Source organism: Megalops cyprinoides, chromosome 22 (genome assembly GCF_013368585.1).
Source record: "Megalops cyprinoides isolate fMegCyp1 chromosome 22, fMegCyp1.pri, whole genome shotgun sequence".
In the NCBI taxonomy this organism is placed as follows: domain Eukaryota; kingdom Metazoa; phylum Chordata; class Actinopteri; order Elopiformes; family Megalopidae; genus Megalops; species Megalops cyprinoides.
This window is the reverse complement of record NC_050604.1, coordinates 18,065,209-18,092,912: the sequence shown is the minus strand read 5'-3', so window position 1 is coordinate 18,092,912 and position 27,704 is coordinate 18,065,209. Positions and strand designations below refer to the sequence as shown.

The window sequence follows — 27,704 nt, the reverse complement described above, 5'->3', positions numbered from 1 at the left end:
TGTCAATGTTAAAGTGAAAGTAACGATCCCAGGTTACACATATACACACACACACACACACACACTTGTGTTACAGAATATTTTAACCATTTATATCTATGTCATGTTTATTTTGTTTCAAGTAGTACACAGGCCTCTCGGCCTCCCTATGCAAGTTATGTGTAATTGAAAATAAGAATGACTAAACAAACTGGCATCAATATTTGTTTCAATCGTAAATCATTTAAATGGGAGGTTGCACAGTAACATTTACTCTCTTGTTTCCAGACGCCTGAATAGGAATAATCTTCAAGTCTTTCCTGAACTGCTGTTCCTGGGGACAATGAAGCTCTACAGACTGTGAGTTTCTCACTTATTCAGTTATTAACTATTGCTTTTGGGTGATCGTCGTGGAATTATTGTTTATTTAGTTTTTTTTTTTTTTTTCCTGGAATATATCATCCAGACTGGAGCAGACAGCTGAATATTCATAGACTGTACCTTCATTAAACCTTTGATAATGAATCTGCACGCCAGCCAAACGGTTCCCCATCTCAACGCCCCTTGCAGGTGCACATCCACTTTGGCTAAACTTGTCGTTTATGCAGTAAATTGCTGTGCAAATCAGAAATGGGTAATTACATTATGAGCATCGCTTGGGCATTGGGAGGTTGCTGGACACGGCCTTGAATAGAGAAAAGCAAAGTGGATTTTTTACTTAAAACTGCTGCTGCCCAGCTTCCCGAGAAGGGGTTTTGGCCTGATTAGAAAATGCTTGTGGGCATAGATGAGAAGGAATAGGTGCATTAGGTGCCGAATTCAACATTTTTCTGTGTTGTCATGGCTTATTGGAAAATATGTCTGACCAACTGGCTGTGTCTGTTGGGAAAAAAAAAAACTGCAGTGCAGTGCATTACACATGTGTAGTTGCACAAAAAAAGCATATACTTGTTTTTTAATGGGTCATGTTGAGGAAGCACAAATGCTATATCTACACCGTTGTACTGTGTGGGATCAAAAGCTGAAACTCGCTGTCTTTCAAGTCTCGGCTGAGGCAGATACATGAGCCGAATGATTGGCTACAAATCCGTGTTTGTCTCAACAGCTGTCTCAGTGCTTTCAGGCTCATTGGATCCGGCGTGTAAACAAGTCTACCAATAACCTAATAATAATGTATGAGTCCTTCAGCAAAAAAACGGAAGAACTATTGGGAATGGTTCCATCAGCACTAAAATTGTATTCACTTAGTCAAGAAGGCAGCCTTGACGCAATGCACACAAGTGACATGGTGCAGTTTGTTGTTTTGCATAAATACGTGCACTGTTTGCTGAGTTTGATTGGAGAAGAATAGGATTTGATGACTGCACGGGGCATTTCTTTTACGTTTTCTAAATGTAATTTTGGTTATCATGGGTTGCGTATTCGAGACGTGAGTGTATTGATCGAGCAAAATTTAGCTGCTATTTTTCATGGGTTTTTGTTTGTTTGAAAGTCCGGAACAGAAATAGCACTTGATCGTGTTGAAGTGGAGTCATCCTGTTGATTCTGTTGCATCTGTAAGATAAGTGGTAGAAACAAAACAAAAAAAAATGGCAAAACAAAGCAAAATATAAACAGGATATTGAAAAACCCCGCAAAAGTACTGGATGCACACTCTCCCTTCCAGACTGAATTTTATTTCAAGATGTTGTTTGTAGGTCAACCAAATAATTAAGAGATCAAGCACGAGCCCAACGTGTCCATGTCGTGGCGATAAAAATAAGAATTACTTAAGATAACTGTGACTGTATACGACTATCTTTAGCTGATGAGAATATGGCTATTTCAGTTACTCATTCTTGGCGGACTGATTGGTGCTGCGATCTTTAGGGCCAGACATCAGTCCTTTAGGCAGAGATGCATATGTCTCAACGGGTCAGGAACAGATGTGGAGCACTGGTAATGGGAATGCATTTGCGACCTTGATAAGGACTCTCGTCCACTTTTCCCTCTTAACCCAATTTCAGCCTCCTGGCATCAGGTGTTACTCACTCTAAGAGTTGCTGTTTCAATGGAAACAGCGTAATGGACAAATTTCATTGTGCTAATATCATTAGAAAGTAGGCTCAAATGAGTTTTTATAAAATCACAATTTTCCGTGCCTAAGGCCTGCTGTTTATTAGATTACAGAGCTCGACATCTGTATGGAACATATGCGTAGGATTATTGAGCAAATATTCTATTGGAATAAAGGTTCATTTTTTATTCCCGCATCTGCTATTCTCAATATTGTTGTGTTTAGTAGCATTTTAACACTTAAATCACTGTCCCTGTGTAATTTCTTTTTTGCATTTTTGGTGGGGGAGTGTATTTGTAGGAGTCTTGCTTCACGGGCTAGATAGGATTTTGTTTTGCTCAGTCTCCAGTGTAACCTCCTGACCCGGCCCTTTGAATTAGATGCCAATGAAAAGGCCCATATGCTGGTTTTTGTAGCTCAGTCGCCCTATGAAAGGAGAGCCCTCACTGTATGTGAGTTATGATTACACACGGTTGGCCGCTGCCACAGTAGCAGCCAAGTATGCCTCCCTTTTGTCTGCCCAGCTCTCCCAGGACTGGCCGGTGGATCGTTGCATGTTTAGGTCACGACAGTTTCTCAGGAACTGGGAGAGAGAGAGAGAATATTCTGGTCACAGCTGTGTTTGTTGGAGCGGGAGCTCCCAAGTTTAAATAGATTTGCTCCTCGGCCAGTCCATTAGCAGAACTCCGTAAAAAAAAATACAACTGCCCCGTATAAACGAGTAGCCCCTGCAATAAAACGACGAGCGCTCGTTTCAAAAATGCAAGGAACAAAGGAAGTGAAAGGAACAAGTTACTGCTGGCCAGCTAAAATGGACGGGTGCATTTCTGCAGATTCACAGACGCAAAGTGGTGTCCGTTATGTGTTTGAGTACTGCGGCTTTTCCTGCTCACATAAATATGTCAAATCTGGCATGTAAATCTACATTAAGATCAATTTTTTCCTCAGACTGTTCTTAAAAAGTTGCTCGCCGTTATTGTGTGGACCTGAATGTTCTGGTGAAAAGGGTTTGGAAATTCATCCTCATTCAGTACTCACTGATACATAAAGCACTTTGCACAGGCACAAGAGTATACACACACACACACACACACACACACACACGTACACACTCGGTTGCACATTCAGCTGCCCATGAAAGGACGGAGTTTGGCCTTTGTGTTTCACAAAGGATATCACCAAAGCAGAAGATATCTCACACTGTCTGTGTATTGTGTGCTGGAGCTGTATTTGCTGTGACCTGGATACTTGCTTTGCATTGACTTAACCCGGGTCCTTCTACGGTACCTCTACAAAAAAAAAAGGAGAGAAAAAAAAAGAAAAAGTACACAGTTAACAGCCTGCTGAGTGCTCATCTGAGGAAAATGGATCTTGACTGCTTGATTCGGCTCGTTGGATCACAGTTCATTGATTGCTGCTCGCCTCTCCACTCTGCCATTTCTTGCCAAGCGGTAGGCCCAGATCACTGGAGCGCCTCCTGTACGGCACACAGGCTATCTGCAATAAACTTTCCCACCGAGGTGCGCTCTCATGTGAGGAATCGTGAATAAAGAGAAAGAGGGGAGTATCGCACAGCCCATACAGGACAAGTTCTGTCTCAATCAGTGGCGTAACTTCAACAGTTTCTGCAAGGAGAATAAACTGTTTATTACGTTTATTTTTTTGTTGCAGAAGTCTGTCAGTGGAGTCTGCGGTGAAATCTCTATTTTGGTTTGACAGCAGACGTCTGGCTCGCACGTCTTTAGCGGCTCAGATGAAATGTGAAAGCAACATGGGGAGTCTATACAAAGTCCCGCTGAATTAATTTCTGCCAGCTATGACTAAAGTGTGGGGCACCGAGTGTGTCAAATACCATAGCTCTGTTCCTCATTTTCCTTCTTGGCCTCCCTGGCCCCTGTCACATTAAATCCGACAATGGCTATGCAGGAATTGCAGGTTACAGTTGCTACGGTTACTCTTGTCTTGTCACATCAACATCATTACTCATCCCGTAAGCAGCCATGATGGCTACCACTGCCACAGAAGGCTATTTTTTTTTTGTATGTGGCGTCTGAATGCGAAGGACTATAAATGGATCTAGCATGAATTTTACAATTTCGGTGGTGTGTGAAGAATATGTAATTCATTGAACCGGGTCCTCATCTGTTTTCGACTGGCATGCTAACAGAAATTAAATGAACGTCTAATGCTGTTGAAATTTCCTGGGTTTTTTTTTTCTTTTTTTTTCAGTTTGGCTTTGTTGATCTCATTCCTCTTGTGAAAGTGGGATCGGTTTTGTTCTGTGGAGAGAACGAGTGAGAATGAACTTCAGTTGCGTTTACTTTGCCGCTCTGACATTTACTGCGCCCCTAAATCTCCTCGTCCCCTGACTTTTGGATAATGGCCCCAAGATTTGGGGCAGCATATGCAGGGCTTAATGTCCTCCATAAATTATGTCTACTTAACTACTGTTTATTCTGGAGAAAGTGATTACGGTAACAAGACTGGAGGGTTCTACTGAGAGTCCTTAAAGGCTCTTGCGTTGGTCCTGCCTATCTGTGAAGGACATCAGAGCCGGTGAACCAGAGACCATCTGAAAATTACATCACAGTCTCTTCTTCCCTTTAACAAGCACTCTTAACTGGCTTGGCACCACACTCCTCCCACATAATCATTCAATCATTGATCGCGTGTTTAATAAATACCTATTTGAGAAATGTCTGCGCTTATTAACCTTTAAAAGTTTTAGTTGATATCATTTACATGTACTTAAAGTCAAGCTAAACAGTAAGAGTCTGGTAGATCACTCTTTATTGAGGGAGACAGTTGTTAATCAAATCTCACTTTAGTACCATTTTAAACATTTTGAGAAAAGCACATTTTATATGTAAAATACAGTGTGATTACTGCAAATTCAAAAATATCAGCAACATTTGCACTAGCAAAAATATATTTACACTTGTATTATTAAAGTATCTTCATAGGTGATAGGCTATTTGTTTAAATTCCACGCTTACCATAGTTGATTTAAATATAACTTAAGAGAAAAGCCAGAGAAGTGTTTCTCATTTTTGAGGTTTGCCACTTTGCTCTTTGTTTTGTTAGAGTTTTTAACAGTTTTCAAGCCGCACAGTTGCGGCAGACCAGAAGTCATCAAACAGGAAGTGATAAACGGAGAGATGGGTCACAGCTGCCGACAGACCCACCAGCACCAGCGGCACATGCGGACAGCCACTCGTACAGGTGGCTCTCATTAAGGTCTTACGTTACCACTGAGACAATGAGAAGAGAGAGGGAGGGAGATGGAGAGGGGCTTGAGAAATTAGGGTTAAATGGCTTTAATTTCAGAGGAACAATGGACGTGTCTAGTTTGCATCATCAGTGTTACTTCCTTTTGTCACCCTCAAAAGGAAGTTAACAACATTTTGACAATGAAATGCTCTTTTTTTTCAGAAAAGGTGAACAAAAAAATCTTCCTTTTATTGACATGAATACTGTGTATTTCCTGGGATATATTATACATGATGTGGCCCAGAGGGTTTCTCTGACACTGATTGCTTTGGTGATTTGTAAAGACTCCTGTGATAACCTTGGGCTTACTGAAACTGGTCGTCTCATAAATGGACGATAGTGTAAAGGGCACTGAAGAGGATATTTAATGGTCATGATTTTATTTTATGATACATTGCTCCCAACTCGTCAAGACGATAATGTACAAGTGCAATAGACAGTCAACCTTTTCGTACTTGTCATACTGCTTTGTTCTTGTTTTAAAATTAATCCACTGATGTAAATATTTACAGGGCTAGCTAAAATGCTATTATTAAATGCTATTATTATTGTGAATCATATGTATGTATAAGATATATATGTCATGTATAATTTCATGGATTACACATGTATTTTTAGTGGAGTTGGTGATGAGAAAACGAATTTGTTCACATAGCATTCTTGGGTTCTTTAAACTGCAGTATTTGTTTCCGACAACAAATCACATTTCCTAATCACAGCTTTACTAAATGTTCCATTGAGGTGAACAACAAAACAGTAAAATGGTCATAGGTATTTTCTGTAATCACTGTGTGCCCATATGTAACAGTTCTCCAGTTCTCTTTACACAAAACCATATTGCCCTGACTCTTATAAAGCAACATTAGCAGCTGGAATACGGTCTGAATTTTGTCGCTTTGTAATCTCTTCTTGAAAGGGTCCATATCTCCACCAAGGTACAAAGATATCAAAAGGAAAATGTTCTGGTATTCTTATGAAGATTTTTTTGCAGCTTTTTGCGCTGCTATCATCTTTTACTAAAAACATCAACAAAAACATTCAGATAAACTCAAGATCAAAATCCAGCCATGTAGAACAACTTCCATGTTAAGATAATATGGAACAGAGGGTACATCTAATATCGTCTGGTTAGGTCTCGCTTGTGCTGCGCCTAAAGTTATCCAAAATGGAAAAAGAAAAAAGCTTTCTGAAGGCATTTGCTGATGATGGATAGTAAGTGCCCAAGGAGCTTCTGGAACGTTCTGAGACAGGCTTTCGGAAATTGTAGCCTCTTTTCGGATATCTCAGAAATTAGGAATTGGGTGTTTGGTTTCATTTTAATTGCATATCTTGCCTCCTTGCCATTTATTTATTTATTTATTTTTTTAGGTTAATCGAGGAGCTAGTTGATTTTGCCATTTTGAACATCCTGTGCATTTGAATAATGACAAGCACAAAGGCAATATCAAGTGTGTTTCTGTTTAAACAATGATATTTGTACAGATTCTCACAGGAGAACTGAGCTGAATCAGCTCTGAAAAGGAAAAATAGTCCTGCACACGAGGCTGTATGAATTCAGATTGACAAGATGCGCATCGACCCATTTTAAATCACGAAAACCATATCAGTTCCTGTGTGAAGCCTTGCCATTATACCCTTGAGCAAAGTTCTTTCCCTTAATTGCTGCTGTACAGTAAATATCCACTTGTGTATAAATGGAATAGACAATATATAATAATATATTGTAAGCTATGTAATTTTGTACATCTGCTGAGCATATGAATAATGTAATGTTAATGTAATAGTGCACTGAAGATTTAAGGATGTTGGTCCTCTGTAGTTGTCTTTGCTAAAAAGCACTTTATATACTTCTCTGAGAAAATCAAACCCAGAGAAAGTGTTTGTCGGATATGTCCAGTCTTTGTACAGCAAATGTCCTTCTATGCCCTGTAAAGCAGGCAGTCTCCCTGGGGTTAGTTTACAGTAACTGCTTTTAATGTTTTCTTTCTCCATTTTCTTGCAATTGTACAGTTAATTTTAAATTCAGAGGTTAAGTGATCATTTGCAAGAGACATCGCTGCTTATTTTGCAGAGAATAGCACCAGGAGTGCTTTAAAACTTCAAAAGGTAATATGACCCAAGGTAAAAAAAGGATAGTTTGCCATGGTGACTTAACCATTATTGTGCACCGTTAAATAAAGGCCAGAGTTATGATTGCGTGCCTACTTTGCTTTGTCTATTATGTGTTTACATCTAGCACATACTGTCACCCATTAACACAGGTAGATTTAAAAAAATGTTTTTTTTTTTTTGAACAACTGAGTCAACGTGTTTTGAATCCCACGTGGGATCCAAACCCGCAATCGCTGCAGAACTCGCCCTGCAATCACAAGCGAAACCATAACCGTATGATGCTGTGGCGCTGGAAACGGAACAGGAATAAGGGGAGCGAAACGTCAGGCCGAGTGGCACAGCCAGGCTTCTCTCCCCTTCTTCTCCTGGGCAGAAATTTTGAACCTCAGACGAAGTGAATAGAGGAAGCGGGACCCGCAGGAAGCTTGATTGCTTTCCCCTCTTCGGCCCCAATTGATTGAGGGGGGAAAAAAGAGGCCTTAATTCAAGTTGTGTTTGTTCTGAGTCTTAAACCGTCCAAGCTCTCCGGGGGGAAAGCGAGGGTAAGAAATCAGTGCGGGGCGGCAATTGTTCCTAATCCTCACAAAATGCTGCCGAGATGAAGTTTGCTGTTAGTAGGGCCGAGTGTTACCTAGGTCACAGAGCGATGGGAAAGTAGGGTGGGGAGAGGAGAGGGACCCAGCTTTGTGTTTTTTTTGTCCGAATGCTTAACCTCTGTGGTGGTTAGCCGCCTCGGGAGAATGCGTCGGGAGCCCTGTTTGGAAATGGAAGCGTTTTCCTGCTGTCCGCACCCCCCCCCCCATACCCCCCCCCCCCCCAAATCCACCACCCCACAACCCCCGCCATTTACAATGCTAACTATTGACTGATGTAATTACTAGGGGTTGAAAGTATTTTAATTTCCTTGCAAAATAATCATTTAATTAACAGCGGGAGGGGAAGAACGTTATCAGGGGCATTGTTGTTTGTTGCCTAGGAGCCATCCGCCCTCTAAGTCCGGCCTGTTTCAACAGCGCACTTTTGAATGTCAGGTCAGAAGCTTGTTGTTGTGTTTCACTACGAAAGCGCCGTTTATGTGTAAAAAGGGTTTTGGTCTCATGAGAAACATATAAAATGTGTCAAATAAAATGGCTCTTGAGAAAGAAAGGTGAAGCAAGCCTGTGAAATCACACGTAAACAGTACTTAGAAATGTTTAAAATACTGAAACAATAAACTTTTAGTTTCTAATTGTATTATTTGCACTTTAAAATACTTTTTAAAAAGTATGTAGTATACTTCTAATACTAGCCATGTTTTAATTACCCTTTTGTGGATTATTTTTTACTGTTTTTTTTTTCTTTTTTAGTCATTTTAATCCATATTTGCCTTCACTTCAAGTGGTGATTAAGTACTAGACTAATTATCTGTATCGTCCCTGGTTTTTATTGTGCATTTTTCAAGTGATTTGGAGCTAACAAGATTGAGTGCTTCAGTGCTGATGAAATTAACAGCAATTGACCTTGCCTTAACAACAAAGTCATTGACTCTGATTTCTGCAATTCACTACACCAAACATTTTATTTTAATACAAGGTACAACTCTGCATGGCATTATTACTGAAAAACTGGGAAACCAGAAGGTACACTACAGGTTGTTCTGTAATTAGATTATCCTGCTTTCCAAACAAGGACAGATGCTGGATTATACAAAACCGTGGCATACTACTACAATGAGTGTGAAATCATACAATAGTTCATCAGGATAAGTTCTGTAATGATCAAAGCAATAATTCAGAGGTGCATGTTATATTAAGGAGACAACAACAACTCCTAAAGGAAAACATCATAGGTAAAGCAGATCGTGTTGGGGGAGCAGCTGAGAAGCAAGCCTTATATGTAGGGAACAAGATCACAGGAATTATAAACCTGCCCTGAGGGGGTTGATGGGGAAGTATTTTAAAAATGGTGGTGGGGGGTTATCGGACCATGCTTGCTGTTTAGTGTGTGCTGTGAGATACATAAGCCAGACGTTTGGAGTTTCTTTGCCCCACCAAGTGTCCTGGCAGCCGCAGCGCCAGCAGCGGAGAGCTTCCTATTGAAATAACCTGCCTGGTGCGACGGGGCAGGAATTTGGCAGCTTTTGATGTCAGTATCTGTGTCCACCCAGACCTCTGCCTCTGGTGTTGTTGTGCACTGCAGTTAACTGTTTGGCTTGTGGAGAACTCTCACTGAATGAGTTTGATGTTTGCAGCACCTGAGATATAGTAACAATGCCCAGTCTTCTAAAAGGGCAAAGAGTGCGCCAGCTTGTGGAGAATAATGACTGGGTCGACTAATGCCCTGTATGTGCAAAAAACCTCTACTGATGTAAATGTTTACCGACATAAAACTCTTCAGGGCCCTCTTTATGAAACCCCATCTAACAGTTCTCTGATTGCGCAGTGTGGACTGTAGCTTCACAGAAACTACAATATTCACATCATCCAAATTGTGTTGAATGTGCAGGTTTTAGGAGAATTATGTTTGTTATAACTTTTTTTTTTCCCCCAATTCTTTGTAATAGCACTGGGTGCTATCAAACACTTTTTTCTAATAGCAAAAAGTACCGACTCTTATGATTTTAATGTCACAAAGAGGTAAGTGTATTATTGGTGTGTTTAATTTCAAATGAAATTCGCTTTGGTAAAACAATGAGTGCAAAATAAGGAGAAGCTAAAATTACCCATTTTAGGACCCATCCATTCTTCTCCCTTCATCTCTCCTGGTTTAGTATTCATATCGTTCTCCCCAAACCCCTCCGCCCCATGTGTAAAAATAAAAACCTAAAAAAAAAAGGAAGTTAAAAAAAAAAAAAAAAAAAAAAAAGGTCTCATTCGAGGTGTTGAAATCTGTAATCGCCAAGGGATGAGGGGCAGCGCGGCAACAAAAGAGCTGTTTGTATAGCGCTGTGTGCTGTGACGTGTGATTGACACGGCAAACAGATGCACACTGTTCCGATATCCCACGCTGAGAGGGACAAAGAACGGGAATATCGCATAAGCTTCAGGAAGTGGCCGCAATCCATTTTTTATTGAAAACTCATTAAGGTCAGCTCTTAAGAACGTGTCCCTTAATTACTGAATAAAAAGAGCCTCTGTTCCCCTCCCTGGTCCCAATAGTGCATTATACATACTTCCTATCTTTTCTCCGGGTGCATTAATTTAGAGCACAAGTGGCAGGAAATAAAACTTTTTTATTTAACTTTAGTTTTATTCTTCTTCCAAAGGGGAAAATTCGTCATTTAAGAAAATTTCCTAAAGGCATCAGCTAATCAGATTTTAGATTTAAACTTCGTATTATATTCAGCCTGGAACTTTAATGCACACCGAAAGGCACCTTGTGCCTGCCCAGGGAGAGTACACAAAAATGGGCTTAAGTCTTTCCTCAGCAAATCTGGAAATGTTTTGGCGACTGTAAGAGGCTAATCTGCTGCATGTAATAATGCACAACAGCACATCTCTGTGTAAACAGTCTGCAAAAACACAGGATTCTCTTGAAACAACATTTGTTACTTATGTGGCTTTCTTTCGTGACTAGTGCAAGAGCCATCTGAATGTCCATACCGCGAATGAGTGAAATGCTTTCCTCATGAATCCTCATCTGTTTCAGTGGACAATGCTAATCTGGATATGAGTCATTATGAAGACATTACAGATTGCAGCCCTGTTGCCTGTGAGCCTTGATTTTAGCACATGCACTGAATTTTGTCCCGTTCAGTTTTTACAAGCAGTGATTCATTAGAACCAGTGTTCAGAGGCAATTTATTAGCACCGCAGACTGAGGAATACAGATGACATTTTGCCTCCAGAATGTGAGCTATAAAAATCTTCCTCTTACTCATTCTGTGGTACCTAGCTAACATGTCGAGACAATGATGTATTCATAATGATATAGGGGGAAGGTAGTTGCAATTCAGTATACAGCTGATATGCAGCAAAGGCAGCATGTTAGCATAGTATGAAGGAAATGAGTCTTGCATACACGCAACAAGGAAATGTTGTGAGGATACACCATGTGATGCGTGGAAACCAATTGCTAAGAAAATGCACAGAGGATACATCTAACATTGGGAAAAAAAAATGAGCTTATCCACAATTATTCATCATTTAAACTAAGAATTTTGGCATACTGTTGAATCAGCATCCAGATCACACAGGCTGAAACATCTAGCGAACCTTAGGAAGCAAAACCATCAGCTACTTCTAAAGATGTGTTTACTTCAGTAGATGAATCCCTGACTGAACCGAACTGTATGTCGTTTTGTGCTTTGCCTGAGTGATTTTGAACATACAACAATAAGTAAAGGATGTGGGGAATATTGTGTCATTTGATGTTTTTGATTAACGCCCCTTTGTAGAGGAACAATTTTAAAGGCGAAAGGAAAATGACCTTTAGTCTTGTGGCTGATGTGGGAAGTTCACAGGAAGAGACTGGCCCCTGGGTCATTTTTATTTGGTTTGGCCACCCCTCAGAGGCGTGTCATCTTGTTGTGAGGGCGGGGGGTGGGGTGGGGGGTGGGGGGGTCAGAGCTGTCATGTCCTCTTGTGGAAGAGACTGGACGTGGTGGAAATGTCAGGAGTAAGTGGAGAGATAAAGGGGAACAAAGGCTGGTCTCTCTGTGATGATATAGCACCCTGCTCTCACTGGGACAGTAATGAATATAGGGGGGGAGATCTCATGTCAGTCTGCAGTCTGTATCGCTTAGGGTTGATTGGGGCTGTGACCCAACCTTTTCTGACATTTCCTCATCTTAGTGTCATTTAATATATCCTTACTGGTAGTGTTGAGTCCATGATAGATTATGGTAAGTGACTATTAAGAGGTTTTGTCTTTTTTTTAAGACCAGACACTGTTTATGAAGTTAAATTCATGTGGATACTTATAAATGAAGTTTAGCAAAAAAACATTCTCTGTCAAAAACAGTTTACACTTTGTATAGTAAACATATTACATTACCAAACAAAACAGAGTATTTTTTAAAGTAAATGTATTAAAAAAGTGATCAGTAACTGAATTTAAAAGAGCGATTTAAATTTGTGTTCAGAAGCAAAGATGGATGAGACTGAATAAATTGAAATGGATGCTGGTAGATGAAGTTTGAAGAGGCTGGAGTAAGATAGATCAACATGAACAAAGCTGGATGAAGCCAAGTTAGGCTGCATGAAGCAAAATGAAGCCCTTAAAAGCTCAGGACTTCTCTACAGTGTTGTAATGCACCTGGATGCGTTACAGCCTTCCTTTCCCTGATACTGAAATTCCATGCATCACCAAACGTATATATAACATGCAGTAACTTTCAGAATGGCCTACAAATCAAGCTGTAAAAGCCACACAAGACGAATGTGGCACACCACAAGTGTACTCTTTATGTTCCGAGTTTTACAATCGGGCGGGCTGTAATTTGCTCCGACTAACTACGTATTGCGCTTCAGGCGGAGAAAGCTATTTTAATGCAGCATTTTTTAATATTGCATTGTGTGTCCTCAGAAAGATGAGAGTGTGTCAGGGAGTGTGTGTGTGTGTGTGAGAGAGAGAGAGAGAGAGAGAGCGCAAAATGATGAATGATATATCATGCATAATTTTTCCCAGAGGGTTCTTTTCTGACTGAAAGTGATTTAGTGAGAGTTAAAAAGTAGGAGAAACCAGGGGTGTCCTCTTGAATCTCATGAAACTGATTGTCTCCTCAGCAGACGTGAGTATTTTGTAAAACCTAAAGGCCAAACACACTATTTTAATCACATTATTTCTCAGTTCTCTTGGGATATGTATGTACAAGGGCAAAAGCTGGTGAACTTTTTCTTTGTTTTGTTTTTAACACATGAGTGAATATTAAAGTACCATGCAAAACCAGGTGTAAATGCAACATTGGTGGTGCTGTCATGGATAATCTTTTTGTTTTTATCATTAATTATTATTAATTAAAGCCTTTTTCTAGTTGGACTTCAAGATTGGAGTGACCGTGACAAAATGTCATTTGCTTGCATTGCAGATTTTAAGAATGCAGTGTTAATCTCTTCCCATAAATCACTGCAAATTCCTCAGAGGTGAAACAAGGAAAAGCTTCTTTTGGGAAGGTGAACGACTGTTTTTATTATTTTATGCATTTCGTTGCTAATGTGCCATTCAGCGGTACTTTTGAACGCTTGCCCAGATAATCTACATTGCATCCAACAATTCGGCAAGACAAAACTCATCTCTGAAGAAGGAGGTCCCTTGCTTCGGAAAAATGTGTATTTTCCCCCATAGGCTCGCAACAGATGGCATGATGCCTTTGCTTGGAGACAGACTGTCTGTAAGAAGCCGTCTCCAGCAGATACCTCAGGTGATTCGAAACAGGTTCTTTGGCAGAGAATAGTGTGATTATGAAGAAGTGAAATACAACCCAAAACGGTCTGCCTGTTTAATTTAAAAAGAATTCATCTGTGCCAAGAGGAAAGCGATGTAGACCCAGGCTATGTAAAAGGTGAGGAGGGCCTATCTGGGAGCAGACATTTGATTATCTCTCAGACCTGTTCCAAACATTTAAAGGGAACCAGTGCTCTGGGAAAGATGATTGGTGGATTTCTTTTTAGTTATCAACATTTTATTATCACATGTATCTAGTCTCTTTTTTAGAAAATAATGTTGATGTCATTTCCTCATCCAGAAACCCTTTTGAAGGAAGATGGACAAACTATTTACTTCAGAGAGTTGCTTGACTCCAGGTGTTTCTGGGTCTCTAGGTGGGTCTTCAGATATGCAACTCTTGCTAATAGCCAGAGAAATCAGACAGGTCCCACTTTGGAAATTGCCAATTCGGCTATTAAAATGAAAAATGATTTCAAAGCGTTTAATATATAGTAATGCTTGTGATTCAGTTGGCTGTATGATACTGGGCTGTTGGCTTGGTGTCAGGTTAGAAGTGACAGAGGATATTTCAGTGGGCTGAAATGCTAATGACACTGCTTTATTGGTTGACTCTGTCACACAGACTGTGGAAAGTACCTTTCTTTTGGTAAATAATCTTCAGTCACTTCTTGGAAGTCTTATGCAAATGATGTGATTAATGGTGATCGGGAATAATAATTACAGTATTTTGACAATGGAAAACTTGGTATTCTTACTATTCTTTTCTGAGAGACTTTATATGGCTCTATGACTAATCTGGCTGACAGTAACTAATTCTACAATACAGTAATTGGAAATACTGATGCAGGATAGACTTCTCTCACCACACTTCTTTCTCAGCAATGATTAAACATAAATGTGACATCTATGTCAAAATGTTTTGCCAGTCTTTATCAGATTTCAGTATTTCTGTGATTAAAAAGGTGTTGCCACAATGTTCTCAGATAAAAGTATGAGCCTGGTTTGTGAGTGATTTGGTAGAGTTGGATTACACAACGTGAGGCAATCTTTTGCTGAATTTCTGGGAAGAGATTGGCATGGTTTATAGTAATAGATTTACAGACCAACCAAAGTGGTTTTTATGCTAATTCTCAAGCCAGACGAAATGGGCACAGTGTACGCCGTTCTATCAAAGCATTTGAAACCTGTTGCTTTGTGATATTAAGATGCATTACCGTTCAGATTTTTCCATTTGGGAAAATAATAACAGATAAGTCACACTGAAATCTGGGATCTGACTTTCTGAATGTTTTGATAAAAAAGGGACACATAGAGACATTTCGCTGCTAGCTTGAAATGAGTCAGTGATTATGTTTATGGTAATTCGGATACTTGTCAAATAGTTGCATGCAATTATTTTAGAATTGGGACATCTGGGCGAATGATGCGTTTCATTAGATGCAGTCACATAACTTTTGTTCTTGTTTCCCAGAATGTGATGGGGTTGTGGTGGCATTCCCAGTTGTCAGATAGCTGTGACATTTATAGATTGAGTAGGCTTGTGTGCTGTAATTGCTGTTTGAGGAGACAGATACAGTAGTGGAGTGTGTGTGCACGTGTGTATAGGAGTGTGTGTATGATGAGTGTGTGTGTGTGTGCGTGTGTGTGTTTGTGTATGTTTGTGTGCGTGTGCGTGTGTGTGTGAGTGTGTGTGTGTGTGCGTGTGTGTGTGCGTGCGCGCGTGTGCGTGTGTGTGAGGCTGCAGGTAATGAGGATTGGTGATTCCCGCAGCCTTTACTGAGACATGACCCGTATCCTAGCAACCAAGCCATCACCATTCTTTGCTCTGGAGTTTCACCCTCAGAGAGACTTGCAAAACAATATGCTCAATATGTGCAATAGCGACAATTGGGAAAACAATCATTTTTTCTCCCTCTAGTGAGTAAATGCATGGCAACACTCTTGTTTGTCTCAAGGAACATGCATGTGTTAACATTTCTGTCCTTTTCTATCAGCCATGTGCCATGGTTAATTTTTTTTCCCCTGTGGACTGATGGCACTGATATTTCTTTAACATTCATGGAGGTTTTATGCATTTGTAGCTGTTTTCTTCTCGGTGGTTCCCATAACCTGCCACTGTGTTTGGCTCCGAATCAGGTTTGGTAATCCTGCTGGACAATGTTCCTCTTTCCTAGCCCGGCCACTGGAGCACCCTCGATCAGCATTAGTGCCACTCGAGGGAAATGGCGGGCACATTTTTTTTTAATTCTGTCATTTTGTGTCTTTAATTAGCACCCTTGTCCGTCTTTGTTTGCGTGCCAGCTCTGGTCACACACTGCACTGAAAACTTTGCATGACTCTGACGTGTTCACCTCTCTCTCCGGTACCTGCTTGCCGTGGCTCACTGTGTGCTGTAGTCACCCAGGAATGGTCTTTTTACAGATTGCCTGTGTTTGGGGAGAGGAGCGTAAAGCATGTTTGTCCAGGCAGAGAGATCTCTCTCGTTAACTGACTCATATGATGGTAGTAAAGAGTCTGCAGAGAGGGACTCAAATATATAATATATTCAGTGAAACTATGCAGACTTTGACAGAGAATTTTATATGAAGGGAAAAAAGATACATATACAAATGTGTGTGTGTGTGTGTATATATAAATATATATATATATATATATATATATATATATATATATATATATATATATATATATATATATATATATATATATAAATAAATATATAATTTAGTACCCTGTACAACTTTCAGAATACTAGATTTGGATCCCAACTAAAGAAAAAAGCAAAACGGTTGAATATAAAGAGGAGTGCTTGCAGGGGTACATAATATTAATTCATCCATGGTTCAATTTATTATGTAGAGCCAGATAACGAGCAGCGCTGGTTCAAGCAAGTGCTGGCTTTTTGCATCTCAAAGGTTCCTTGGGTTAGTGGTGTGCAGCTACGAAAACAATGAGAAAAGGCTGTGGACCTTGGCAAAGAGCACAGGAGCACTGCGGATGCCCCACAGGCATTTGTTTTACTTCAGTGCGCTCTGCACTTTGTTATTTGGTGTCCCGTAAAAAAGCTTGCAAAACTGAACCGCGGATTTGACATCACACTGCGATTCACGACAGTAGAAAAACAAAGGGCAAATTACGAGATTACAATTCTGTGAGCGAGGAGAAAAAATATGCGTGGACTTAAAGATGAAGCTGCTGTTTGTTTATTGCCCTGAATGCAGGTGTAGTGCGGTGATTTTAACTCAGGAAGCTATGAATATATTTCCCCCTTCAGCTAGAGGAAAGATTTGTTCATCCAACACCTCGGAATGGAAAAGGATCTGTTGAATTATAGAGCGACACTCGGATGCAGCGCAGTGTCATAATTCAACGTGAGATAAGTTATCTCTGCGAAATCCCGTGGAGCGATTACAGACTGCGGATGGCATCTTATGCATCTATGAAAACATATATATCAACCCAAGTATCTTGTAGGAATTCTGTTGACTGCAACCTGCAGGAGCATACACGGCTGTGTGCGTGTGCTCTTCTCATGCAGGTTCATTGCTTTCCTAAAGAAAATAAAATGACTGCCATTTAGCTGTGGCAGTGGGGGGTTGAAGTTTTTTTTTGGGGGGAGGGGGGCTAATTGCCCTGCCCATCAGGCTTTACAGTAGGGCGAAACAGAGATAGGAACCCTGCTACTCCCACCCCAACAGATGTGCTCCTCACCTGGGGTGTGACTCACTCAGATATACCTCATCAGGGCTGTAAAGCACAGTTCCACTCACTTTAATTCAGTCATTAAACAACGATGAAAGACCTGCATGCTGTGTTATATGCTTGAGAAACAACTACGCCTAATAGAAAAAAGCTTTGATGAAAGATTTAGTTAACTCAAAATAAGAATGCACACAATGAATTGTCCTAGGCGTTTTCTCTTAACATAGGCTATGGCTTTCATTTTGATCTGAAACACGTTCTTATTTTAAGATATTTTTAACATTTTATCTTAAAAAAAAATCTTATCCCAGTAAAAAGTGCAGCCAGGTGAGAGAGTTTCTTTCTCAGACTCTTAAGAAAATACTGTCATCTTAAACATTCTTACTGTAAGATACTTACTTATTTTTAGGTGAGTAGGCGAGCTGATGATTTAGGTGCCCATATCTTCAGCTTTGAGGAAGCAGGCATTGGCCATGTAGTCTATGCAAGGGAAAATGCCCGGGGTTTGCTTTCTCAGACAGCATCTGCCCAACAGTAAAAAAAAAAAAAAAAAAAAAAAACAAGTTCACGATCCAGAAGTAGCTAGGGTTGGATGATAGGACGATAATCACAGGTTTCACTAGAGAGGCATATGATTTTTTAATTACAGGATCCTGTCATCCCTGTACAAACGTAATGTCTTTTTATTGGTTTATGGTTTCACTGCAAATCATGTTTCCTGGATGTGATTCAGGTCACTGGAATGTGAAAGAAATGCTTGTGCTTTACTGCAATGTTAAGTCCCATGTCAAAATGCACTTGATGAACAAATAATAATCAGGGATGTGAAGCACTCGTAACTGAACTTGAGTGTTGTACTGGATGCTTCTGATGGGAGTAAGCATAACAGGTTTTTATGGCTGTTTTTCTCCTGATGTGGAGTGTTTTCTTTGAGATCCAGATAAAAAATAACTAAATAAGCCTTTCTATGTATGCGTTCTACTTTTACCTGTTTCCACAAATATTTTGCAAGCCTTACAAGGACTCTTTAACTTTACAAACTTCAAAATCTTCATCTTAGATTTATTTTAAACTGTTATTACCATTATTAGCCATTAGCTGCAATTAAAACAAATTAAGGTAATGATGCAAAGCATGGAGTACAGCATATTTTTTGCTGGTCCAAGCAAGCCTCTAAATGAAGGCGTCCTTTCAGATTTCGGTCTGTGAGCAGACGGAATGGGCTGGATTTACAGAGGGAGCGACAGAGAGGGAAAAAGAGAGAGAGAGAGAGAGAGAGAGAGAGAGAGAGATGGAGTCCTCTGACCTGAGAATGTTTTTACCCTGCGTGTTGCTGAGAACCGAGATGAACCGCAGCGAAGAATGGGAGTGCTGTCAGAGAGGAGGTCCTGACGACCAAGCTGACAACAATAACCTGGAATTGTGTTCCTACACTGTCTGGTTGACTGGCATGCTGATTTGGAGTTTTCGTGATGAGCTCCTTGGGAAGAATGTTTGTCCTACTGCTTCTCTCTTTTTTTTTTTTTTAACTTGGATGCCGCATTCGGCCGCACAAATCGGAGCCTGTATGAAAAGCAGGCAGTGTTTGCGTTGTTCTCACATCAGAAGAATTTTTCCTTTTGTGCGTCTCGTTCCTGTTCTAAAAGGCTTAAAATGAAATCTTTGTTTCTGCAATAAAGGCACAGTGTAGGCTTACATTGTTGATCCTTTGAGTAGATGCAGTGTAATCCGCTTTGGTGACGGGAATTTTTAAACCATCATCCGGCTGGTGCCCGTTAACCCTTCTTTGCCAACGTGAGGGAGCTAAGTGTAATCTTGTCTTGAAAAGTAAAAATGAATCACGCTTTCTTTCAAGGATAATCCCCGCGTGTTTCATCCAATTAAGTGCCACACTTGTGTTATTAGGGCTGTCGGCTGCCCGTGTGAAGGTATGCGCCAGGTAGCTGCCTGCTCCTGCCCCTTACCTCCTCTTTATTGCAGCAATGCAGAGGACAATGCCTCTAACAGCGGATCCTAACGACTCCCCATTGATAAAGCAAAAGGGCGTGCCCTTTGTTTCCGCACCGGCCCGAGTGTGCAGGCGCTTTGCCTCGAGCGAAACAGATTGTTTAAGTTTAGGTCACCGGTCGGTCATTTGAGGTTGTCATTAACACCGCGGCCAACAGCGGGGGGGAAACGCACCTGTTTAAGCAGCACGGTGCGGAGGATTATTTGATTGATTAATTATGCACTCGGCGTCAGTGTGCTGCCGGTTTATGCGGCTCAGGTGTTGTGGGGTTTTACCATAAATTAGCCTGATCGTTTGAAGCGCCAGCGGAACGCACCTGCGGTTAAGCCCCAAATTCACAAACACCCCCCCCCCCCCCCCCCCCGATGAGAAGCCCCAGGGGACCCATCTAGGGGAATCCTGAGTGGGGGAGGGGTGCAGGGGAGGGGCCAGGTGGGAACCAGAGGCTCATAAGGTGTGATTTAGAGGTGCTTACTTTTAATCATGAACTGTTTAACTGTCTGTATTAGTAATTCGTTTTTTTTTATATATATATATATATATATATATGTATATATATATATATAAATATATATATACAGAAAAATATATAAAAGAAGTTATAGGTTCATGTTCTTTTTAAATCAGGAGAAATACAAAGTTTCTCCCTCTAACTTTTAATTATTCTTACTTTTGTTCTGCTGTGTTTTCTTTGTTCTGAAACAAAACTTGAAAACACTTCACAAGCTGGTGCGAATGGATTCCAATGTTGTTTTGATATGCAGGCATACCCAAAAAAAAATAGGGTTCTCCGCTTTCTCAGTAATTACTTTTTTAATTATATGAAAAGAGAGGTACACACATGAGTGATTTCGTGTCTCTTTCATGGGCCGAGCATGAAATGGAGGCTGAGGATACAGTACGGAGTGGAGATGGGTGCACTGCAGTCTCACATTAACGCCCCGTGGTTACTGAAGAAACGCCATCGGTTACTCGAAGAATGCGCGTGCAAGCCAGGAGAATATATGGGATTTCCCAGGAACAAATTACAGAGGGGAGACGAGAGCAGACACATCAACCATGAAAATAAAGCGAAATGGCTGCACGGCACCAACGTGTTCCCCTTACCAATTGTGCCCGCCGTTTGGCAGGAAGGCAGGAATCACCCCGCGCTGTCGTGCACCGGGTTGTTGGTGGCTATTTTGGAGCCGTGCAAGTACTCCATCGGTAATGAGTCATTGTGGGATTTATAACAAAACGGCACGGCGGCCCCTGTGCCACCTGTTTTGCTTTGTCAATACAAGGATCTGTTAACTGAAAAGGACCAGTGAGAGCCAGTTTATACATCTCCCCCCCCACCTTCCTCTGCTCTCCATTGTAATGGCAAGAGCCGCTGGAAAATATTAGCCTGGCGTCTGGAGGCGTGGCGGCAGCGGCGGAGAGAGGTGGCGTGCCGCAGGGGGAGGAATGGCAGGGTCAGGTCAGATGGTGAAAGTCGTATAACGGCCTTGCCGGAACACCTGGAACAGGGGGGAAATGTCTGCAAGGCGCAGGGCGCTGGGCGCCGACACCCCCCCCCCCCCGTCTCTGCCCGTGTACGCGGTGCGGCAAGGGGAAGCCGGTTGCGCGGGGGGGGGGGGGGGGGGTTTCCTTTTGATGGTGGAACTGGGGGGAGGCATAGTCAAGCCCTCGGCCCTGATAACATCTCAACAAGCCCAGCCGGTCATTGAGCGCTGATTTACCATTCGCCCACAGTGGGAGGCCCTGATTATCTTAATTAGAGGCTTGATTTGTTTTGTTTTGTTTTGTTCACTTATTTTTTCCCTTCCTCCCGCCTTTCATGGGGTATTTAATCATGCCTTTTTCCACTCTCTCTCAGGATGAATGACTGAGTGTTAGAAAACAACAGCGCGAACACCAAGGACGACACGAGAAACCATTTATTTGTGCAAAACTAAACAAACCAAAAAACAAAAGAAAAAAGAAGACCACCGAAGCTTTTTAAATGGGTAGCTCTATAGTAAGGGTTTGGCGAAAGTTCAGCACGGCAAAGGTGCTGTTAGTCTGTGATTTTTATGAAGGAAGTAAAAAGAAAAAGGTGCTGGAGGCAGTGAGGTAACCTGGCTTGTTTTATAGCGTTCTTAATTATAAGGAGATTTTCGGGAAAATGCTGTAATCCTGGAGGTGGCAGCTATCAGCCAAAGGTGGCTGCGTCTTTGATAGAGATCCCCTGCTCCGTCATCCTCCCTGCTCTTCTGCAGAAGCTTATTAAAGCATAAAGCAGCAGGGCTACGGCGATGGCTGTTTAAAGAGAAATAGCTGGAAGGGGTTTAAAAACAGCTATGTTAATGATAATGACATCTCCTGCAAGCAGGACATGCAGGACGGAGGGGATACAGGATAAAGGTAATCTGGTAGGGTTACACTGGCTGCCCAACGGCACACATATTTAACTGTCTTCATTGTCAAAACATGTATGTTTGTAATGGAGGCGTCCAGAGGGGGAGGAGGTTTCCCCGGTTCTGCTTAGTTACCAGTAGCAGGAATTTGGGATATTTCAGTAGTCAGCACCTGGAGAGGGGGAGGGTTTCTTACCACAGAACATTGCTGTCTTGACTTCATGCTTGTTCAAACAAAACAGAAAGGTAATATTTGTGTGTGTGCGTGCATATATTTGGGGGGGTTTTGGGGGGGGGGGTGCGTGGGTGGTGATAAGATTCAAAAGGTCAACAAAGGAACTGGTACTACTTTAAGATACTACCTTGTGTTCCAGCTAAATGCCTTGTATTCCTGTCATTTCGTTATACTGTTCTGTTGACTCTCAGCTTACTTGCCTCACTTCCTTCTACAATAACCAGCCTTGAACTGTGGTAGATATAATAGCATGAAAGAGGCATGGTCTAACGATGGCGTTCATTCTGGGTCAGTCCCTCGGTACCAGAAAATGGAAGGAAAGTGAGCGGTTGTGTGTTATGAATGCTGCTAATACGTTATTAATACATTATCCTGAAGCTGTAATGTTGGGCCTCCCTGCAGCATTGAGCCAGGGAAGTGTAGCCTCTTTCTGCTCAGTGCGGCTGATAAATTCAAAGCCAGTGAACCAGAAAAAGAGAGGAGCTTTATTTGTTTGACATACTAATAGCGATAAACGAAATTACTCAGGCGGGGTCGGCCTCCAAAGGAACAGGGTTAATAAAGTTCTCTGAATGGAAGTTGTAGTCATGGCAGCAATTAAGACGTAAGGTTTTAAGGTCCGGGTTAATTAGCATAAGAAGATAGAAAGAACTCGGGAGGAGGCGTTCGTTTGATCGCCTTTCTTTTTATGGACACACAAGCCCGGCCGTTTAAAATGAGTGCCGTGCCTTGCGACTGTTGTAGTCGCCATTAGCCCTAATTTTGCAACAAAGGCTGATCATGATTAACTTTCGCGGTGGGAGTCAAAAAAACTGAACTAATGAAGTTTGGAAAAAGTTTTTTGCCCCTGCATTGCTGTGGTTCCCTGGGCTCTACATTTTTTTAATTCATTCAGAAGACCGTGTTAGCAAACCCAGTGTGTCTCTCTCGGTAAGGTATTGCCAGAAGGGGCAATATAACACAGGTTCTGACTTTTGAATGAGACAATTCTATTAAGAGCAGCAGCTGGACCACACAAGCATGGCTGTCACCATTAAGGATATTAAAGAGACCAGCAACGCTATCATGTCTCAATTTGACTCCAAGACTCATAAATATCCTTCAGTGCTAGAGTCCTAGAACCTACTTTGCTATATCTATACCAGGAGGATATCACCAGAGGGGCATTACTCTGTGGGACCCACCCTGTTAGACAAGTCACAAGGAAGGCATTGTAGAAACTTGAGAGAGTAAGGCCCCTGAGGCCCCATAGGAGACCACACCTCTGCCTGAGTGAAAAATGCCACCATCCTACAGCAGTCCAAGCACCCTAGAGTGGTTGAGAAAAGGCTGGAACCCCAGGGTGGAACTAACTTCCTGTCTCATCGGCCAGTCCAAAAGCAACTCTGGATCCAGCCAAAGGGAGGGACATAAACAAACTACAGACTCAGCTCCCTGACCAAGACAGCCGCTGCCTCTGCTGTGCTGTCCACCCAAATGAGCAAGAGCTCGCCGTGCAAGACTGGGGAGTAAGCTAGCCACATCTATTCTAGCACAGCTGTGCATTTTTATGACTGCATGGGTTACAGACACTCACAGAAGCCCCTGTTTGGGTTGTCGTAGCCCATTCAGACAGCAGTGCCTCCATCTCCAGCACCCAGAAGGTCCTAATGGGTCAGGCCTACCCTCCAGCAGAGAATGCTGCCAAAAGCACGTGATCACCGTGACATATCGTTATGGCAACAGTGTAACCGACATTAACAACCGGCAGCGTTACAGAAACATGCAAGTGATCTTAAAAACTAGTTTGTGATTTTCTTTTAAGGCGTACGGATTTACACAGTTGCCTCCAGGGACAGCTGTTGGTTTATGATTGAGTTTCGAGGTGAAAAAAAAAAAAAAAACGAGCTGTGAAAAAAAAAAAAAGCGGGGAGAAAGCAGATGTTGGGCCTCCCATATACTACACGGCACGCTGCCGCTCCGTGTCATCTCTGCCTCAGCCATTAACGTCTGTCTCGTCATATTCTCAGAGTGTTCCTCCTCTCCATGCACAGCGTCTAACGCCTGCCCCTCCAAACCCCGCAATTCTGACCCTCCCTAATGATACGTTTTGAGATAACACACTTAGTAGGCTGTCTCCAGAGTGCTTATTTGGGAATTGCGGGATGCGCTTGGATCAGTGTGAAGTCTTTTGGGGGGTAATTGTACACAGGCGAATGGGAAAGGGAGATCACAGGAACCGTCGCGCCGCGCGGCAGAGGAGGTGTTGCTGAAGCAAAAACCAAATCACAACATGCTAATCTCGAAAAATATGTTGATTACTTAACTCATTTAAGCAAGAGAAAGCCTTTGATCTGCGCCGGTTTGCAGTGCCCATTTGTGGTAGTCCCTGGTAGATTTCCTGGGGCTGACACACCTGTCTGGGTTGATTAAGTGCGTGGATCGGGTCGGATTGTTACCAGACGGTCGCCTCACTTGTTGTGCGAGTGGGATATGGAACAGTTGCACCCTGGTATTGTGTATGTGTGTGCGCACTCGTCTGTGTGTGTGTGTGTGTGTGTGTGTGTGTGTGTGTGTGTGTGTGTGTGTGTGGAAAAGACGAGGCAGAACAGCTGCTGTGAGTGAATTGGTTTGTCTCTTCCGCTTTGTCTGCCCCATCTCCCTCTGCCCTGCCTGTGCTACCATCTGTATGACATTTAACATCTCTCTCACCGCAGTCCAAACCGGCCTCGCCAGAGTGCTTTCCTACATTTACGTCCCAGTATTAATCCCAATTAAACTCCGGTCAGGGAATTATTGGCTGTCTTTCACCAAAAACAAGGGAAAAGTACAGTTAATCAGTGTAATGAGAAAACTTGAGTCCAGTCAAGGTGAAAACAAATGCTCAACACACCGATTGTTTATTGCTATTGGCACTTGCCTGACTTCGCGTGCTATTATTAGCACAAAGTGTTCTGGTATGGCGAGTCACTTTAAATATGGTGACTTAAGAAACGTTCCGTTTTAAACGTGTTGCATAAACTAATAGTTGATATTCCATCCTTTATTCCTGGTAGCAAACATTTTCCAGCGTCATTCAGATTCTGAAAACAGCAAGCCCTGTAACGAATGTGTCTTCGCAGACTGTTGAAATGCATTACGAGCTTCCTAATCTAATCATAATGCAGGCCTTAACCAGTCTGAGTGTGTGACATTAAATGTCTCAATGAAGAGGAGAGGCCCTCTGGCGAGCTGTCATCACAGTTATTCACATCTTTCAAGGTTGGACACCACATTGAGCGCTCTCATCTGTTGTGGAGTATTTCATAATATCCTGACAGACGACGGGAACAGCCCCACTCTGCTGCAAGGCAGTGGCTTCCCACGCCCATTCTCATGCTCATGTCTGAGAAAAATCTTCACTTATTGCTCTTTTCTCTGTTTTTTGAGCCACTAGAGTTTTTATTAAGAATCTGCACTTAAATCAGATTTAGTGATGATAGCATTAGCCTTGGGGAAAAAAGAACAAAATACAAAAAAAAAACATTTGAAGATATGAGTGATGTACAGTATGTGGTGGGTTGCAGTGACCTGAGTGAATACCACTATGCAGAGAGAGGCTCGGTCAGGGCCACCGTAGGGGTCACTGCGGCAGATGTCCATCTGGGGACATGGAGGCGCACGTCCACGGGGCGCAGTTTGACCTCTTGAGCCCAGCCGTGGCACAGTGAGTTACGGCCGGCCCCCGTACGCCCTCCCTGACCCCCTGTCACCCCCGTCCGGGACCTGAGCGGCCACCTCCCCTCTGACCTCGCCCGCACAGGTGTGCGTCGTCAACCGTTGAAGCTAATTGATTTCACCTCCCTGTTTTTTTTGGGAAGTGTGGAAGTGGCGGAGAGGAATTCACAGGTGTGGCTGCACGGGGGGGGGGGGTTTGGGGGCAGTGGGGGGTTTCCGTTGGGGCTGAAGCCGGGCGTTCGAAACTCGCTCCGGCTACTGGCCATGAATGAGAGGAATACTCCAGCGTGGGAGCAGCGGCCGTACTATCTGGAAATAGAAATCCTCTGTTTACACAGGCTGGAGGTGCGTGGGAGTCGCAGCCGCATCTCGGAAGAGATGGAAAAATAACGTCACGTTTCTGCGCTCCTTCGGTGTTAATTAAACTGCGCAGGTCTGAATGATCTGTAACAGGGTCCATGTGGGCACAGCAGATGCATTAAACAATGGGTGCAAAGCCGCAGCGTCGGTCGCATTTCCAACAGCGGCACCTCTCGCTGCCGTCAGGGCTCGGCTGAGTACGTCCGTTAAAGTTCCAATGATGTAATTGCCGTTCGCTAATTGCCCCCATGTAAATGGAGCCCCGCATGCAAAATGTAAATATTTTCCCTTTCGCCCGGTAACAGCCCTGCAGAAAGGGACTGCGATTTCCTGTGGTTGTCACGGAACGTGTGGGGCAAGGGGACTGCCAGTAGCAGGTGCTAAGTTTATTTCACTCCCTTTGGCCTCTCAGTTTCTGGCAACAGGGTGTTCGGTTTTTGCACTCAGCTGTCCGGCGCACATTATTGGTTTTCTTTGAACGCCACTCTTGTGAGTTCTTGCCTTGTGAGGTCACTCAGAGGAAAGGCTCTTTAAACTGATGGTGTTTGTCCTTTGTAACACTTGGAGTAATAGGATAATGACATTTTATGTCATAACACGGTGCTGCCTCGCGCCTCTGTTAAAGTGCTGAGCTGACTGGAAGGAATCTGTATGGTAAAGTTCAAGACTAATTAGCGTAGTGATTGAAGAAAAGCAATGTGCATCTCGTGGACTAATGCCCTATAGTATTACTGCTGTGGGACTTATGTCTTAATCCCCGCAGATATGGAAATATCCGTGTTGTTGAGCCCCTCGTTGCACTTTATTATTCCCAGGGAGAGGGGCTGCGTTGCCAGCTCTTTGAAGCCGAGCAGTTTAACGAAAGCCATTTATTCACTGTCTGTGAGAGGCCAACAGGTGCCTTGGGAAGTGATTGCTGGGAAAGCATCGGCACCTTTGTTAGACAGGAGGCCTGAGAACCAAGGATTTATGCGCTGGTAAATGGGAGGCCATTTTCTCTGCTTTTTTTTTCCTGAAGCTTCAAGAGCAAAGACAGGAGTGGGCCAGTTACCACGCGCTTCACGCTATGTGGAACCAGACCGTGGCTCACGCACATCGATCAGTTTTGTACAGATTCTTCTGATGCAAAGTTCTGCAGCTTGCTGAATTCTTAGCCCAGTCCCTGCTCCATTCCACATTTCTGTTTGGTTAGCCCTGGATGTTATTTCGAGGCTTTTAACTTTGACCAGAGAGGGTGATTTTTTTTTTCTTCCTTTATCCCTGGGACCTTGTGCTGGCTTGCCTGTATAATTAAACTTCATTGCTTTAAGCTCAGTAATCCGAAAACGCACTTGATCGCCGGTGAAGGAAAGCCGTCGGAAACATAATACTGTTTTCCACAACGGTTGTCAGTAAACGAAGGAGAGAGGCTGGCTGTCGTCGGGCCCTGTTTTATGGAATATATCGGAGGCTTTGAGACCTTTGCTCTCTAAAAATAAAACGGAAACTTGCCGGAATCTCGCACTTACTTGGCCGACGCTCAGCTCTAACGGTGAGGAGAAG

At 42.5% G+C, this 27,704-nt stretch overlaps 1 protein-coding gene across 1 annotated transcript in view; it reads left to right on the top strand.

Moving 5' to 3' along the window:
• The window catches only part of slit2 (slit homolog 2 (Drosophila)), a 130,389-nt gene that overhangs the window by 7,003 nt on the left and 95,682 nt on the right, over nucleotides 1-27,704 (top strand). Inside the window, exon 4 of the mRNA XM_036516585.1 lies at nucleotides 268-339. Coding sequence (XP_036372478.1) covers nucleotides 268-339 — 72 coding nt within the window. The remainder of the gene's footprint in view (nucleotides 1-267; nucleotides 340-27,704) is intronic.